The sequence below is a fragment of the Chiloscyllium plagiosum genome, chromosome 3, assembly GCF_004010195.1.
Source record: "Chiloscyllium plagiosum isolate BGI_BamShark_2017 chromosome 3, ASM401019v2, whole genome shotgun sequence".
Lineage (NCBI taxonomy): Eukaryota > Metazoa > Chordata > Chondrichthyes > Orectolobiformes > Hemiscylliidae > Chiloscyllium > Chiloscyllium plagiosum.
This window is the reverse complement of record NC_057712.1, coordinates 6,998,976-7,016,971: the sequence shown is the minus strand read 5'-3', so window position 1 is coordinate 7,016,971 and position 17,996 is coordinate 6,998,976. Positions and strand designations below refer to the sequence as shown.

At 39.6% G+C, this 17,996-nt stretch overlaps 1 protein-coding gene across 10 annotated transcripts in view; it reads left to right on the top strand.

Annotated features, from left to right (window-relative positions):
- LOC122540667 (pumilio homolog 2-like) overlaps window positions 1–17,996 on the top strand; it is a 109,252-nt gene that overhangs the window by 38,948 nt on the left and 52,308 nt on the right. For 9 of the 10 annotated variants that reach the window (XM_043676718.1, XM_043676758.1, XM_043676743.1 and 6 more), the window contains 3 exons: window positions 4,394–4,499; window positions 7,009–7,196; window positions 14,370–14,539. In XM_043676718.1, the coding sequence (XP_043532653.1) occupies window positions 4,394–4,499; window positions 7,009–7,196; window positions 14,370–14,539 (464 nt within the window). The remainder of the gene's footprint in view (window positions 1–4,393; window positions 4,500–7,008; window positions 7,197–14,369; window positions 14,540–17,996) is intronic. The other variant, XM_043676783.1, reaches the window with a different exon arrangement.

The following is a 17,996-nucleotide window of genomic DNA, read 5'->3' as shown; positions in this document are numbered from 1 at the left end:
GAGATAGTGAGGAAAGAGATCAATCTGAGACTGGTACAGTTGAGAACAGAAGCGTGTCAAACAGTCAGGGCAGGCAGGGACAAGGTAGGACTAATAAATTAAACTGCATTTATTTCAATGCATGGGGCCTAACAGGGAAGGCAGATGAACTCAGGGCATGGTTAGGAACATGGGACTGGGATATCATAGCAATTACAGAAACATGGCTCATGGATGGGCAGGACTGGCAGCTTAATGTTCCAGGATATAAATGCTGCAGGAAGGATAGAAATGGAGGCAAGAGAGGAGGGGGAGTGGCATTTTTGGTAAGGGATAGCATTACAGCTGTACTGAGCGAGGATATTCCTGGAAATACATCCAGGGAAGTTATTTGGGTGGAACTGAAATAAAGGGATGATCACCTTATTGGGATTGTATTATAGTCCCTCTGATCGAGGAAAATTGAGAAACAAACTTGTAAGGAGATCTCAGCTATCTGTAAGAATAATAAGGTGGTTAGGGGATTTTAACTTTCCAAACATCGACTGGGACTGCCATAGTGTTAAAGGTTTAGATGGAGAGGAATTTGTTTAAGTGTGCACAAGAAGGATTTCTGATTCAGTATATGGATGTATGTACTAGGGAAGATGCAAATCTTGACCTACTCCTGGGAAATAAGGCAGGGCAGATGACTGAGGTGTCAGTGGGGGAGCACTTTGGCACCAGCGACCGTAATTCTATTAGTTTTAAAATAGTGATGGAAAAGGATAGACCAGATCTAAAAGTTGAAGTTCTAACTTGAAGGACTGCAGGTGCTGGAGATCAGAGCTGAAAATGTGTTGCTGGAAAAGCGCAGCACGTCAGGCAGCATCCAAGGAGCAGGAGAATCGGCGTTTCGGGCATGAGCCCTTCTTCAGAAATCTTCTAACTTGAAGGCCAATTTTGATGGTATTAGGCAAGAACATTCAAAAGCTGACTGGGGGCAAATGTTTGCAATTAAAAGGAGGCTGGATAATGGGAAGGTAATCAGAATTAATAATCAGAAATTAGATAATGAGAATCCAGAGAAAATATATTCCTGTTCGGGTGAAAGGAAAGGCTGGTAGGTTTTGGGAATGCTGGATGACTAAAGAAATTGAGGGTTTGGTTAAGAAAAAGAAGGAAGCATATGTCAGGTATAGACAGCACAGATCGAATGAATCCTTAGAAAAGGGTAAAGGCAGTAGGAGTATGCTTAAGAGGGAAATCAGGACGGTGAAAAGGAGACATGAAATAGCTTTGGTAAATAGAGTTAAGGAGAGTCCAAAGGGTTTTTACAAATACATTAAGGACAAAAGGATAACTAGGGAGAGGATAGGGCCCCTCAAAGATCAACAAGGTGGCCTTTGTGTGGAGCCGCAGAAAATGGGGGGGATACTAAATGAGTATTTTGCATCAGTATTTACTGTGGAAAAGGACATGGAAGAAATAGAATGTAGGGAAATAGATGGTGACATCTTGCAAAATGTCCATATTACAGAGGAGGAAGTGCTGGACGCCTTGAAACAGGTAAAGGTGGATAAATCCCCAGGACCTGATCAGGTGCACCCTAGTACTCTGTGGGAAGCTAAGGAAGTGATTGCAGGGCCTCTTGCTGAGATATTTGTAGCATCAATAGTCACAGGTGAGGTACTGGAAGACTGGAGGTTGGCGAACATGGTGCCACTGTTCAAGAAAGGTGGTAAGGAAAAGCCAGGGAACTATAGACCAGTGAGCCTGACGTCAGTGATGGGCAAGTTGTTGGAGGGAATCCTGAGGGACAGGATATACATGTATTTGGAAAAGCAAAGACTGATTAGGGATAGTCAGTATGGCTTTGTGCATGGGCAATCATGTCTTTCAAACTTGATTGAGTTTTTTGACGAAGTAACAAAGAGGATTGATGAGGGGAGAGCAGTAGATGTAATCTGTATGGACTTCAGTAAGACGTTCAACAAGGTTCCCCATGGGAGACTGATTAGCAAGGTTAGATCTCATGGAATACAGGGAGAACCAGCCATTTGGATACAGAACTGGCTCAAAGATAGACGACAGAGGGTTGTGGTGGAGGGTTGTTTTTCAGACTGGAGGCCTGTGACCAGTGGAGTGCCTCAAGGATTGGTGCTGGGTCCTCCAGTTTTTGTCATTTATATAAATGATTTTGATGCAAACATAAGAGGTACAGTTAGTAAGTTTGCAGATGACACCAAAAATGGAGGTGTAGTGGACAGTGAAGAAGGTTACCTCAGATACCAACAGAATCTTGACCAGATTGGCCAGTGTGCTGAGGAGTGGTAGATGGTGTTTAATTTAGATAAATGTGAGGCGCTGCATTTTGGGAAAGCAAATCTTAGCAGGACTTACACACTTAATGGTAAGGTCCTAGGGAGTGTTGCTGAACAAAGAGACCCTGGAGTGGAGGTTCATAGCTCCTTGAAAGTGGAGTTGCAGGTAGATAGGATAGTGAAGAAGGCGGTTTGGTATGCTTTCCTTTATTAGTCAGAGTATTGAGTACAGGAGTAGGGAGGTCATGTTGTGGCTGTACAGGACATTGGTTCGGCCACTGTTGGGATATTGCGTGCAATTCTGGTCTCCTTCATATCGGAAAGATGCTGTGAAACTTAAAAGGGTTCAGAAAAGATTTACAAGGATGTTGCCAAAGTTGGAGGACTTGAGCTATAGGGAAGCCTGGAGCTTCAAAGGCTGACGGGTGACCTTATAGAGGTGTACAAAATTATGAGGGGCATGGATCGGATAAATAGAAAAGTCTTTTCCCTGGGGTCGGGGAGTTCCAGAACTAGAGGGCAAATGTTTATGGTAAGAGGGGAAAGATATAAAAGATACCTTAGGGGCAACGTTTTCATGCAGAGGGTGGTACATGTATGGATCAGGTGGTTGTCAGGTGTTAAAAGATGAAGGAGCGACGCTTCGAAAGCTAGTGCTTCCAAATACACCTGTTGGACTACAGCCTGGTGTTGTGTGATTTTTAACTTTGTACACCCCGATCCAACACCGGCGCCTCCAAATTAGCAATAATATGAGCCTGGTATCCTTGGCTGAGGAAACAAAGTGCAAAAAGGCAATACATTTTCAGGTAGAGATGCTCAGAGCATCCAGCTGGAGTGTGTGTGTGTGCGTGTGCTATGACACTGAGCAAAGAACCTGCAGGTGTGGCCTGGTCCAATCCCTGACCTGAGTGCATTGCCCTGAATGTAAAGTGTCCATGGTTCGCAGTGCAGCACTGAAGTATGAATGGGAACTGTTAAGATGTGCCATGAGAGTTCCTAGAGGCTGCCTCATGTTAGATATCAATGTCTGTGGATGTGGGGTGCATATAGCTGGTGCATCTAATGCCAGTGCCGGTTTCCAACGTGAAGATCACACGGAGCAAGCTGTCAGCTTAATTTGCTAGATGCTTTTATTGGTTTCCTTGTCAATTTTCATGACATCAAGCTTGTTTGTTAAGATAAAAAGCTAAATATTCGTGAGATGAACTTTGGGTGTTAACAAGTCATTTAACAAGTAATAATTACTGTCACATGGCAACTCTGCTGCTTGGTGAGAATGTCGTCGTGCTGCTTGCGAAAAGCATAAAAGATTGAGTTGCTCAGAACATTGAGTTGGGCCTTGCTGCAATTGTTGTTTGCTTCTGTTACGCATTTCGCTATACCCAAGCAGCTAATTTCCCGAAAAGATTCAGGCCTCTGTTATTTATCTTCTCGACAAACGTGAACAATTTAAAACATGCACGCTTGGGCATCGTGAATACGAGTACAGGTTTTGCTTATCAAGTCTGCAGTGATATTCCATTGAACTTCCAGTAGCTGTATGGGACTCAAAAAAATTTCTGGGCCCAGATTACCCCCGTCACTGCTACCACCACCCCAAAAGTACTGTAAATTTGTTAGAAACGCAGTAGTTATCGGTTACATTTTGCCTTTCCTACTTCTCAGTGCTCAGCTCTAGATGAATTGACACCTGGGAGAATATTTGTCAGCTAAAGGAGATGACTATCCTGTGGAGACTTGAAACATAAATAAGCATATGATAGCATTACCATTTTGTTAAAAATGTTCATCTTGCCACTTTGTAGCTTACTGCTTTGTTCCCTATTTCATAGCTTTGAAAATTGAAACTAAACCTCTGAGGAAATAATTAGAATTACCTGCTTTGAACCATGATAGCGGAGTGCAAAAGCAGTCCCAGTTAAACATGTCCTGCAGCCTTGATATCATTTTATAGCAACACATCTGTATGAATAGTGACATCAACACCAAATGAAGTTTTAGATATTTTTTAACAAACACGTGCTTACCAAGCTCCTCCTATATAAAATGTTTCTCTATATTCACCAATTTAATGTGGTGGTTGTTAACTTGTTTTTTTTCCTTCTTAGCTTTTACCTGCTAAGAAATTCTGGGAGTCTGATGATCCAGCAAAGGAAGGCCAAAAAGGGATATTCCTTGGAGATGAATGGAGAGACACTGCATGGGGAGGAACTCGTAAGTGTCAATCTAACATTTTTTCTTGTAAAAATAAATGTTTATGTTTTTGCCAAATTCAATAACTGTAAAACAAAACCTGAAGGCAAAAGCTGGTCTCAGTAGTTTGGATACATTTTCTTAGTGTCTATGTGTTTACAATTTAGGGAAAATGTTGCTTAGTTTCATTAAAACTGAATTCTTATTTCTTGGTAAATATGCAAAAGCATTTTTAAAAAGTGTAATTCTATCTGGATTATATTCTATGCTTTATGATAAAACTAGTCAAGTTGGTGTAACGATTATTGCTTACGTTTCAAATGTGTAATTATTGTTATCTATACAGTTGTTACAGAATAACCTTTGTGAAGACAAACCACATTGGTTTCCTGACCATTTTGTCTTTACCTTTATGATGATAGTGCTTAAAAATTATGAACATACTTCCTCTTATAAAGTAATAATCAATTTGCAAAACATAGAGCTCTTATCAGCTGGATGCGAATTGATCAACAGTTAGTCATCGAGATGCACAACACAGAAACAGGTCCTTCAGTCCAACTTATTCAGGCCAGTCAGTTATCCTAAATTAATCTCGTCCCATTTGCAAACATTTGGCCTATTTTGCTCTAAACCCTTCCTATGTGGACACTTTGGAGGAGGTGCAGAGAAGGTTTCAGAGGATGTTGCCTGGTATGGAAGGTGCTAGCTATGAAGAGTTTGTGTAGGTTAGGATTGTTTTCATTAGAAAAAAGGAGATTGAGGTCTACAAAGTCATGAAGGGTATAGACCAGGTAAATAGCGATAAGCTTTTTCCCAGGGTGAGGGATTCAATAATGAGAGGTGACACGTTCAAGGTGAGAGGAGAAATGTTTAAGGGGGATGTACGCAGCAAGTATTTTACACAGAGGGTGGTAAGTGCTTGGAACATGTTGCCAGTAGAGGTAGTAGAGGCAGGCATAGTAGATTCATTTAAGGTGCATGTGGACAGATGCATGAGTAGGTGGGGAGCAGAGGGATGCAGATGTTTATGAATTCGGCGATAGGTTTAGACAGTGGATTTGGATTGGCTCAAGCTTGGAGGGCCAAAAGGCCTGTTCCTGGGCTGTAAATTTTCTTTGTTCTATTTACAAGATGATTAGGGGTTTAGATAGGGTTGACCGTGAGAACCTTTTTCCACGTATGGAGTCAGCTATTACGACGGGGCATAGCTTTAAATTAAGGGGTGGTAGGTATTGGACAGATGTTAGGGGTAGGTTCTTTACTCAGCGAGTCGTGAGTTCATGGAATGCCCTGCCTGTAGCAGTGGTTGACTCTCCCTCTTTATGGGCATTTAAGCGGGCATTGGATAGGCATATGGAGGATAGTGGGCTAGTGTAGGTTAGGTGGGTTTGGATCGGCGCAACAACGAGGGCCAAAGGGCCTGTACTGCGCTGTATTCTTCTATGTTCTATATTCATGTACCATTCAGATACCTCTTAAATATTGTAATTGTCCCAGCCTCCTCCACCTCTGGCAGCTCATTCCATACAATCCCCACACTTCATGTGAAAAAATTGTCCCTTAAGTCTCTTTTAAATCTTGCCCCCCTCACCTTAAACCTATGCCGCCTAGTTTTGGATTCCCCTACCCCTGGGAAAAGACCTTGGCTATTCACCCTATCTGCTTTTTCTCTCAATTGTAATTTCTAAATCATGCACATGATCTCAATTTCACCAGATTGTTACATACCAAACATTTAAAATACAGTGCAGCAGATGATGGAAATTTTACAGAGCTTCAAAGACCCAGTTTTATACAGCCAATAAAACAAGCTTATTGTGTGATCTGATTTACAGGAAGTTGTCTCAATATTGACTTTGAGTTCTGGACATTCAGCTCTTTAATACATCATCTAAGTATTGAAGCACCTTTTTCAGAACTCATCACTTTCAATACAATTGGTTCCAACATTAATTATGATTGCTGCTTTTGCTTCTCCCACTTGAAATCTGCAGGGAAGAGTAACCCACCCAAATCCATCTCTCTCTGACTAATGCACCTAACACTAATGCAACCTAATGCACCCTGGGCAATTTAGCATGGCCACATCTTTGGACTGTGGGAGGAACCCCACCCAGGCACGGGGAATATGTGCAAACTCTACACACGGTCACCCAAGGCTGGAATTGAACCTCGGACCCTGGTGCTGTGAGGCTGCAGTGCTAGCCACCGTGCCACCCCCACGTTTTATGGTTATGTATTCCTCATGATGCAGATTTATACCTCGATCCATTTTGTTCCTAATTTCTACTACTGTAAGCAAGAAAACCTCCATTTTTGCCATATACTATTTTTGTGCTGTTTGTTCACATTAACAATCTGCTCAAATCTTTTATCAGTTCCTCTTGGACTCAAGATCTGTATCAATGTTTTATAAATGTTGGTGGATTGCTGTATAAATAAATCCATTAATTAATTTCTATTATTTTTTACCATCGAACATTAGTTCAAAATTTGATAGAATATGTCAATTTATTCTGCTTCCCAGACCACACTGTGTCACAGCCTATCATGGTACAGAGAAGACCTGGTCAAGGTTTTCATGGAAGCAATGAAGTCAGCGCTGTTCTTTCTCCCCGTTCAGAAAGTGGTGGCCTCGGAGTAAGCATGGTGGAGTATGTGTTGAGATCTTCACCTGGAGATAAACTGGACTCTCGTTTTAGGAAAGGGCCATTTGTAAGTAACTGTAATTATTTTGGTTTGTGTGAAATTTTGCATATTGTGACATAAATTTTAATGGTCTGATTGTCAAACTTCACTAAACTTGATCTGTCATTTTGAACAATAGCTTTTCTTCACTTATGAGCTGCAGCTTATAATTTCTAAGACATTTGGGGAAATAAGCTTCCTTGTATTGTTAATATGCTAAGTTTTACATGCAGATATCCAAAATATACTGGTGATTGTCCATTGTAAATCTGTAAATAAATACACAAGTGCTTGTATGTATAGTGTGCTTTAGCCACCATTTTCTGCCTTGACCTCATTGCAGCATTCAGCGTGATTGAGTATCACTTCCTTGATTTTCTTCTCTGTCATTCAGCTTAGTAGAATTTTATTTGATGTTGCTATTCTTAGCTATCTAAAACATTCTCCTTGATTTGCATTTTCTCTGCTAGGGTCTCTCAGCCATCTACTCCCTATCGTTTCACTTAATCTGTTGCTCTTTTGGACAGTATCATTTCTAGGTTTGGGATCAGTTTTACACTGATGGCATCTCAAGTCTGAGCATCTTCCTCAGTTAGTTGATTGCTGTCACCCAGTGTTGAACGAGCCATAATTTCTTCAGATCAGCTAAAACTGAAATTATCATTTAATCCCCAACTCTCAATTTCTGCTTAGCCACTAATTCTTATATGCCTGCAGTTGTTGTCATGGTCTGAGCTAATTTATTTTCAAATTTGTCTTATTTTACCTTGAGTTATTTCCACGGTATTGCTAACCTCAGTCTTCCACTATTAAAACAGAGATCTCTTTATAAGTTTCCATCCTTTTCAAAGTGTGTCACATTTGAACCATATGTACTGTCCTACACAGAGGCCTGTTTACTAACTCACATTGGCTCTCTGTACCTCAGCAGCTTCACTGTAATTTAATTTCCTAATGTATCTCAAATTGACTACAGTCCTACCTTCACTGTCTTCCCCACCTTCAGCTCAGCCACTATTTGTACAAACAGTGAATCCTCATGGTATTGGAAATATTGATTGTGTAGCTACACTCTGAATCAATAGGTAGAACCCATCCAGATATTAGTGAAGAATGAGACTCACCAAAGGAGACTCACCAAAGGAGATCTGCTGTTCTTCCGAATCAAATTATTCTAACACACTAGATAAACATTAGACAAGGGCAGCTTCACCTTTTTCTCTGGATGTTATGTAGAAGTAATGTGGTAACAGTGATTTTTCTCTGACCAGTCTGTGCAATTATTTATCCTTCAGCTAAACAGTTGTCTTAAGTGCTTGTGCCTTCTCCTATTTGATTTAATTTCAGTCATCGGTATAATCTAGCCTTAAATGTTGACTTATGCTTTCATCACTAACAGTCTCTCAGTTCTCCGAGTTTAAAAAGAAAACAGTTTCTGTTTGCTATCTGTTCATCACATCCTTTCATAACTTCAAGCTCTATCAAATCACACTTTCATCTCTGATCTAAAGGATGATCGTCAATTTTTCCTTATATCAGATAGCATACCAGTGGATTAGCATTGCATGTGTTTACCACTCTTATAGTGTAGGGCTCAAAACAGCATGCAGTACTCCTGTTCTGGTCTTAGAAAATTAAAAAAATTCATAATTGCACCTCATTAGTATTTTTTAGTTGTCTAACATTTATCATATTTCTGCTACCATCTAGCTTTGATTAAAAGCAGCGTAAATAGAAATCAATTTTTTTTAAAATAAGCAATGTATCAATTGTATTTAAAGTAAACCTTTTTTGGTCATGTGCAAGAGAAGCCATGCCAAAGTCTAGCGGACGAACAATCAAAGTCTCAGTAATGTTGATATGGTTCATTGCTTGTAAATGAATTGATTTTTCATGCATGGGAAGTGCGAAGTAAAATGAACTTGGCATTAAATTTGGCTATGAGCTGTTGATGTATAATGGAAGTGTTTGCAATTGAGTATGACATACTTGTTCCTCCCCTTTTGTACTCTCAATTATTTGCGTACTTAACTGCTTAGGCGCCATGCAAAACTTTGAAAAGCTTTGATTTTTGACAGCTGTGCATTCATCCTGTCCATTCATGTGTATATTTTGGTTGCCATCCTATATTAAATCCATTACTTTGCATCCTCTTTCTCAGGCTCCTTTTCTTCATGCTCGACTTGCTACCTTTTCATTTTTCCACTTATACCTTCTACTTTCAATCAATTAATACTCCTACACCTTTAAAGATGCCCGTGGCTACTCTTCGTGCCACTCTTGGCAATTTGCAAAGCCCCATCACTGTCTTTTTACAATCACTGACTTTGACCGTATCTTCCTGCTTGGCTAAAGTGTTCTAAAGGTTAATCGCATCTATAATTGCTGCTTCTGTTGGTTTCACTCCACGCTATTTGTTCACTTTTGACTTGGCTACACTTTTACAGCATCAGCTCTACTCATTTAGTCGTAGTGGCCATTTGACCTCAATATACCTTGATCTCATCATGGCATGGCCTACCTCCAGCTAACATCATTGCCTTTTGAGTATGACTCTGTTCTCTCCTGATTGGCTTCAAACGCATTGCATTCCTTATAGTTTGTGTCCCCAGATTCCATCTGCATTTATTCCTGTGATGCTGTACGTTTTATTTGTTGATCTCCTCGAAATGTTTTACTTGCTTCCAAACAACTTAACTCAAGAAACTTTCAGATACCTGTACTAATTTGTCCTCCTCCAATTTGGTATCTAACTATTTAACTGTCTGTGCCGAGGTTTTGGATTCTATATTAAAACCATAATGTAAATTTAGCTTGCTCTTGAATGAGAGAGGGCCAGTAATACTTATTTAATTTCTTTTCTGCACTTGATGAGACTGTGAATCATTCTGCTGTGTACTTTGGATAGGTTTGTTATGAATAGAAAGCTTTACTGAAAGCAAAAAAAAGCTAAATGACCATAACTGATATCTCCAATTTTGCTAACTCCACCACTGGCAACCTTGCCTTCATCTGGAAGGACGTGGGTTCTGGAATTCCATCCCTAACTCTCTACACCTCTCTACCTCTTTCCTTTAACCACAATCCTTAAAACTTATTCCTTTGCCCAAATGTAGGTCCCTGGCTCAAATATCTGCTCATGTGGCTCAGTTTCGATTGTTTGATATCATTCCTTGACATAAGTAAAGCACGTTTGGTAAGTTTTACTAATGTAAAAACACTGCATTAATAGTGGTGTGTTCATAGTATGGCCAAGTGGCTAGCATTAAGACTAGGAAAATACCCTGGTCTTCCAGAATCATGTCATGGCTGCAGCACAACAGCCTCTCCAAGTGAAAAGCTCTGCACATAAGTCCTGCCATAGGCTGTACACCGTAACTGTTCCCTGCTGCAGAGTGACAATGAAAGAAAGGATATTAGTTGCAAGTTTTACTGTAAAAGTTGTATATGAATTTGATGGCTCATTCTTGTTTTTAACTCTAATTCCCAATACTTTCCAAAGATGATTGGATAATCAGTGAGCAAAGTATCCTGCCATATTTGGATATTTATCAACTAGTTCAGAACAGCTACTCTGTTCTTATGAAATATAAGAATCCTGGGAGGAAACCTAGATACGAAGAGAATAACTCTAAAACAGAGACATAATGCGCAATATGTTTTCTGTTATATAGGAGAAAAATGTAAATAAGTGTTCTTGAGTGATCTCAAGGAGTACATTATTAAAAATTGCCTCCTGTAGCTTCAGGATTTTTGTGGATTTACATTTTGATTTTAATTCTCAAAATAATTCTTTAGATGTTTCAGGCTTTCATTGGAACTCCAAAACTCTTAAAAATAGACAGTATTTTACTGGCAATAAATGCGAGTGGAAAAAAGTATGCTAGCCTCAGAATATTCATTTCTGCTGAGTCTGGTGTATAAATGGAGCTGCTGATAATGGTGTTCCCTATATCATTTTATTGTATTGTCACATAGCAACTCACCATATAGGCAACCTGCAAGGATCAAGTACTGAGAGAGTAAAAAATTTAGCTTTTGGTACCTTAAATGTAGCATTTTAAAAATAACTAAAGGTGGTGTAAAGAATACTAGTTGGAAAGAGTGCATTCAGTGAATATGTTTTGGGTTAGTCCTTTAACTGGAAATATATTCAAAGTGTGGTCTGCTGTATACATGACGAACTTCCTAATTCAGCATCAAAAGTACATTTTACTAGTTTGAAGCTCTCTGTTTAGGAGACTGGCAGCATAAATGTGAATCTAAAAGCATCAGTGTACTGCTTTCTGCCACCAGTTTCTTATTGATTTCAAGATCAGAATTTGACTCCTTTGGTGATTGGTTGTTCTTCAAAGGTGAGAAGGAACTGGGATAATGCAGTTAGCGCCACATCAATATAAGGCAGCAGGAAATCCACCTTGTTTCTTCTACTAATCATTACCTAGCTGAAAATGTAGTTTCTGGTCAAGCATAATCCTCCCCCTTCAACTGTATCGGATCATATGTGGAGAATGGCTATTTGTCTGAGGGACAGAATAATAAGTTACTGATGGAATCTCAGTTCACTTAGAACCACGTGACTGACGATATGTTTCAATGAATCATTCCATAATGTGCATCATTGGCACAGCCGTGTGTATGTATTCAGAAATGAGACATTTTGGAAAATAGTGAACAGGTTTTCTCTCCCTCCCTCCCTCCCTCCCTCCCTCTGTCTCCACTGCAGCTTTCATTTTTTTTTCCTTTTCCTTCTTGCTGTAAAGCACTTTGGAATAACTGAGTAATACAATTTTTGTAGACCAGATGTTTGCACACTTAGATCAATATTCAACATGAATGAAAAACGTGAAAGAAACCTATGTACAAAATAAAAGACAAAGCACAAAAGGCTTGCATAAAACACCATAAACGAAAAACTGGGGGAGCAAAAGCAAGAATTAATGACCAAACGCCATAGGAGCATTCAGCCCGTTGAGTCCCACTGTACCATTCAATAACTGTGGCTGATTTGATACCATTCAACTCCATTCTCCTATCAGTTCCCATAATCCCAATTCCCTTAATAGAAATCTGTCTACTGAGGTTTGACTATACTTAACAACCCTGTCCTGACGGCCCTCTGTATAAAGAATTTGATGAAATCACCAAACTTTGAGAGAAGAAATTCTTCCTCATTTCTGTCTTAAATGAGCAACTCCTTTCTCTAAGATTATAACCCTCTTCCACACTCCCCCACAAGGGAGCACCTGCTAAGAATCTTATGTGTTCATGCATAGTGTGGTACGTGTATGGAATGAGTTACCAGAGGAAGTGGTGGAGGCTAGTACAATTGCAACATTTAAAATGCATCTGGATGGGTATATGATTCGAAATGGTTTGGAGGGATATGGGCCAGGTGCTAGCAAGTGGGAGGAGATTGGGTTGGGATATTTGGTTGGCATGGACGAATTGGACCGAAGGGTCTGTTTCTCTGTTGTACATCTCTATGACTCTATGGTCTCCTCTCATTCAATGTTCAACTTACTCAACCTTTCCTCATAATAAATCTCTACGCTGCCAGGATCAACCTAGTGAACTTTTTGTGCACTGCTTTCAGTGCCAGTGTATTATTCTTTCTGTAAGGGGACCAAAACTGCACGGTATTCCAGGAAATGTCCAACTTGTATCTTGCATTTGGAGTATTGTGCTCAATTTTGGGCCCATTATCTCAGGATTATTTGCCCTGGAGTGTCTTCGAAAGAGGTTTCCAAGGATGATCCTAAGAATGAAAAGGAATGTTTGAGGACTCGGAATTTATACTCTGAGTTTAGAAGGATGAGGGGAATCTAATTGAAACATACAGAATACTGAATGGCCTGGATAGAGTAGATCTGGGAAGATGTTTCCATTGGTAGGAGAGACTAGGACCCGAAGGCACAGCCTTAGAATGAAAGGAACACCTTTTAGAATGGAGTAAGGAGGAACTTCTTCAGCCAGGGAATGGTGAAAATCATTCCCACAGAAGGCTGTGGAGGCCAGGTCATTGAATATATTCAAGACTGAGATAGGTAGGTTCTTGAGTATCAAGGGGATCAAGAGTTGCGGGGCGAAAGTGGGAGAATAGGGTTGTAAATCTTGTTAGCTGTGATTGAATGGTGGAACAGACTTGATGGGCTGAATGGGTTAATCTGTGTTCTTATGGTATAGTTTTAGCAAGACCTTCCAAATTTTATGCTCAATTCCCTTTGAAATTGCCATTTTTATTATCTGCTGAACCTTTTTATGATTAAAGCAACAGAGCCTCAATTCCCTATGTGCTGGAGCTTTCTGTGGTGTTTCCCTACTTAAATAATATTCATTTCTTCAATTCTTCTTGCCAAAGTGCATAACCTCACATTTTTAAGCATTACAATCCAGCTGCCAAGATTATGCCCACTTGATTAGCCTCTCTATATCCTTCTGTAGCCTTCTTGCCTTCCCACCTAATACATTCTCCACAAGCTTGATAATAAATTTACTTTCTCCATATGAAATAATTCTGGTCCCAGCACTAATTCCCATGGCGTGACATTAGTTTTGGTTGCCATCCTGAAAATGCTTCCCTAATCCCAACTCTTCAATTAATTAACCAGTCCTCTCTTCATGATGATATGCTGCTTGCACCACCATGGACAGTTGGCAAAGACAAGGCACTTCTAAAGTAAAGGAATGGGTAACTTGTGAAGACCATTAAAACATTTCAAAAGTGATCCTTTTCCAAGATAGCGAGGAAAGATATGGTAAGTAGATATGAAAGTATAAAGGTAGCATCAAATGAAACAAAATGAGAATGGTACTGATTCTCAGTATTTCCATGCAGATTTTCTGGAAGAGTGGTTTGATTGTGAAGAGGTACTCTACCTAGCTTTAAGCAAAGTTGATAGAGGCCATTATAAGTGTACCTGTTATTGTTCTCAGCTGAAATCTAAACCAGCATAGACTGAGGATTGAACCTGGTCTATGCTGATCTGTATAGTTCATTTACTAGTTATATGTTATACTCCAAGTTTTTGAGATTAAATACAAAGACTTGATACAGGCGTTTCTATTAGGCACTTTTAAATATATTAGAAACTTGTATATAGAATAATGCAGTTAATAGAAATATTGGTGCATTGATATTGAGGATACTGAATAGTTTATTTGTATAGTATATCTGCCTTAGTGGCTTTGTTTCATTAGGGTGCGGGAGACACTGAGACTGATGAGAATGAGAAGGCTGATCAGAAAGGGAAATCATCACCATTCGAGGAAGATAAAAATAGAGATCTGAAACAAGGAGATGATGATATTTCCAAAGCTAATGGGCTAGTTTTGCAGAATGGAATAGATGCAGACTGCAAGGACTTCAAGTAAGTGCCTTATTTTGGTATTTGTAAATTTTGTGAAGATTGCTAAATTGCTAGATTTACTTTCCAAAATAAAGTGACAACTATGGTCCAACAAAACACCAGTTTGTTTCTAGGCTTTATAGTAATTGTACTCTGGAGGATTCATGAAGGTTTGTATAAGAGTGACTTTGAGATTACCTCAGCAAGGCAAAGTTGTCATTGTGGTCCAGCTATTCAAGCTGTTGTCTATATTTGGAGCTTTTTAAAGTTTCAAAATCAGCTGCTGGCATGGAAAATTTGAGTTAAGGTCTAGATAGGCGCAGCAGGTCAGGCAGCGTCCAAGGAGCAGGAGAATCGACGTTTCGGGCATGAGCCCTTCTTCAGGAAGCCCTGAAGAAGGGCTCATGCCCGAAACGTCGATTCTCCTGCTCCTTGGATGCTGCCTGACCTGCTGCGCTTTTCCAGCAACACATTTTCAGCTCTGATCTCCAGCATCTGCGGTTCTCACTTTCTTCTTAAGGTCTAGATAGGCAAAGTCATGTGGTAGCAAAAGAAATTCTGAAAATTCAAACAGCAGTCTTTTTCATGCGAACAATTCAGTTCATTATAAACTAAGTGTCTACATTTCCCAGCTTTAGTGCTGATTGTAAGAATGTCTGTGCCATCATTAGATAATTGCCTTTGGGAAAATTAAGGGTTTTGCCTTTTCCCCTCCATTATTTAAATCACGTCTGCATGGTCATTTCCAAAGGGCATGCTCACTTGCTACTTTGAGGGGATATCAAGTTATATTGCCATTAATAATTTTTATCTTCTGTTACAAAACTTAACCATCTTGATTTGTAAATAACAATGCCATTTTTGGGCTTAAGATTTAAAATTTTTTTTGTTTTATTGCCATAGTGCATACACCTTAAGTTTGATATATTGGTCATTGAATGTTTGTTCTGACAATTCTGTGTTTTGAAACTTGTATTCTTACTGAACAGTTGTCTAGCTCTATTTGCTACCTTTCTTATATAATTGATGGTTTTCTGATGAATTTAGGGGAAATTGGAAAAGAAAAGCCTACAAAAATTCAGCATTGCAGTGCAAGGTATTCTGAACTAAGGGAATGATGCATTCGAGCATATAGTGTGGACATAATCTTTGAGAGTGGGAATGTCTGGAAAATAACTGCTTTGCTAATGATAAATGAAAATGTGCAAACCCTGTGCATTGTAGAGTAGGGAACCATTAAATAGCACTTTCAATTAGCATAAAGCTACATTTGTTCATGGGAAACTTTTAACATTCCCTTCCATTTAATTTAATTATGAGGGAAGACTATAGGGAAAGATTAATTGCCCTTGATTTAATTGAGGTAATGTCTCTTGAACAGTAAATTCATTGTCTTGGTGTGATATCAAGACTATGGAAAATATTTATCTGAATTTATTGAATCACATCAGTATGTATAAATGTTGAGCTCTTATTGTCAGACTACTCAGCTGCCAATGTGACCCAATTTGGAGTAAATGATGGTGAAAATTTAGTTAGGCACTGCTTTAAGTTTAATATCAGAAGTTTGGTCTCCTAACCCAAATAATAAGAGCTGTAGCTACTGAATGACTGCTTCACATCTAAACCATGCTACTGTTTGTGGTACGAGTTAGCTTAAGAAAAAATAAAAGGTGCAATGCAGGAATTAATTCTAAAGTACCTGATAAATGCCCTGATAACAGGATAATTTTTTATTATTATTCTCTGCCATGTCTAAATCAGAAATAGATTTGAGTTATGTTCTAATAATCTGTGCATTGACACTTTTGTCACGAAGGTGCAATAGAAAGCACTGGGTCCAGGAATTTCATTCCAAGTAAGGGGTGCAGAGTTGGCAGAATTTTGGTTCCATGAAACTAACCTTCAAAAGTAGCTGCTCGCACTTCTCATTTTTGCTTTGGGTTAGTCCCTGGTTTGATTAAGAGTCAGGATAACCTCAGAAGGACTATTGAGCTGTAAGGTTCAGAGACAGACAGGATGGACAGCTTGTCTCTGGTATCAGACACTGTCGGAATATGATGGTAAAAATCAAAATATGGAAGATCCCTCCAGCCTTCTCTCTCCACGCACTCCCTATACCCCATGGCACCCCATGGTCACTGCTCACCACCTGGCCTCTTATTGTTGCCATATCAACTTTATGACCACCCTCGCTTATCCATGCCCTCCACCCACTACCCTTGGTTCTTGCAATACCATGTCAGCTCACCCAGCATGTGTCATACACACATGGAAAGACCGCAGGATCCCATTCTGAGATGAGATGACACAAAGTTCTAATTATATGCATTCACTGTTGTGAAGCACGCCCGCATTAAAAAAACTTTTTACTATATTTACATCTCTTCAGCATGTAAATGTTTTATGACTAACATTCCTTCAAGAGCAACAAACCTTGGAATTTATAATCCCACATCAGAGTCCTCATTGCTTTAGCTGTCAATCAAACTGAATGAAAGGTAGACCACTGTGTTAATGGTTGGTTATGAAACCTGTCGTGCTGCAGAGATGAAGTAATGGAAATCCTCAGGCTTATGTCACCTGGCAGATTTAGATAGCAGGCAGTCCTTTTTAACATTCCAGATTTCCGTTTTTCAAATATTCAAAGAATATTACTCTAAAATGTCTTGATACTTCGGATGACTTGATTCTATATAGATCCTTTGACAGTTTTGATAGGTGCTTTTGACTGTTGATTGCTGATAATGAGCTTGACAACAGTGCATTTAGGCATATTCCACACACGCTTATTCATACTCTTGAGAAACAGAAAAGGGAATCGATCTCCACCAAAGGGCTAGTTTTTCAGAATGGACTAGATAAAGCTATCATAGGACCAGATCGAAATGTATGCCTTGCTCCTGCAAAGGATTATTCCAGTTCTCCAAACAAATCCCCGAATTTCAGATGTGGCTTGAGCAGATTTAATTTACGCATTATGAATTAGACGCTAAGAGCTGCCACGATCAGATTTGAACTAAATCAGGGTTTAAACTAATTCACTGGGGTGGGGGGAGGTGAGAACCAAAATTGTAGTTCCACTGTCCAGGAGGTTGAGAGTAGTGAGGTCAGAAATGAGATTTCAAGATCGCAAGAGTTCACCAGCAAGCAGGAACGTGGTTTTAAATGTGTCTACTTCAATGCCAGGAGTATCTGGAATAAGGTGGGTGAACTTGCAGCATGGGTTTGTACCTGGGACTTCTATGTTGTGGCCATTTCAGAGACCACAATAGGATAGGAATGGTTATTACAGGTTTTGGGATTTAGATGTTTCAGTAAGAACAGAGAAGATAGTAAAAGAGGGGGAAGTGTGGCATTGTTAGTCAAGGACAGTATTGCAGTGACAGAAAGAACAGTTGAGGTATTATGGGCTGAGATTAGGAAACCGGAAAAGAGAGGTCACCCTATTGGGTGTTTTCGATAGGCCTCCGAATAG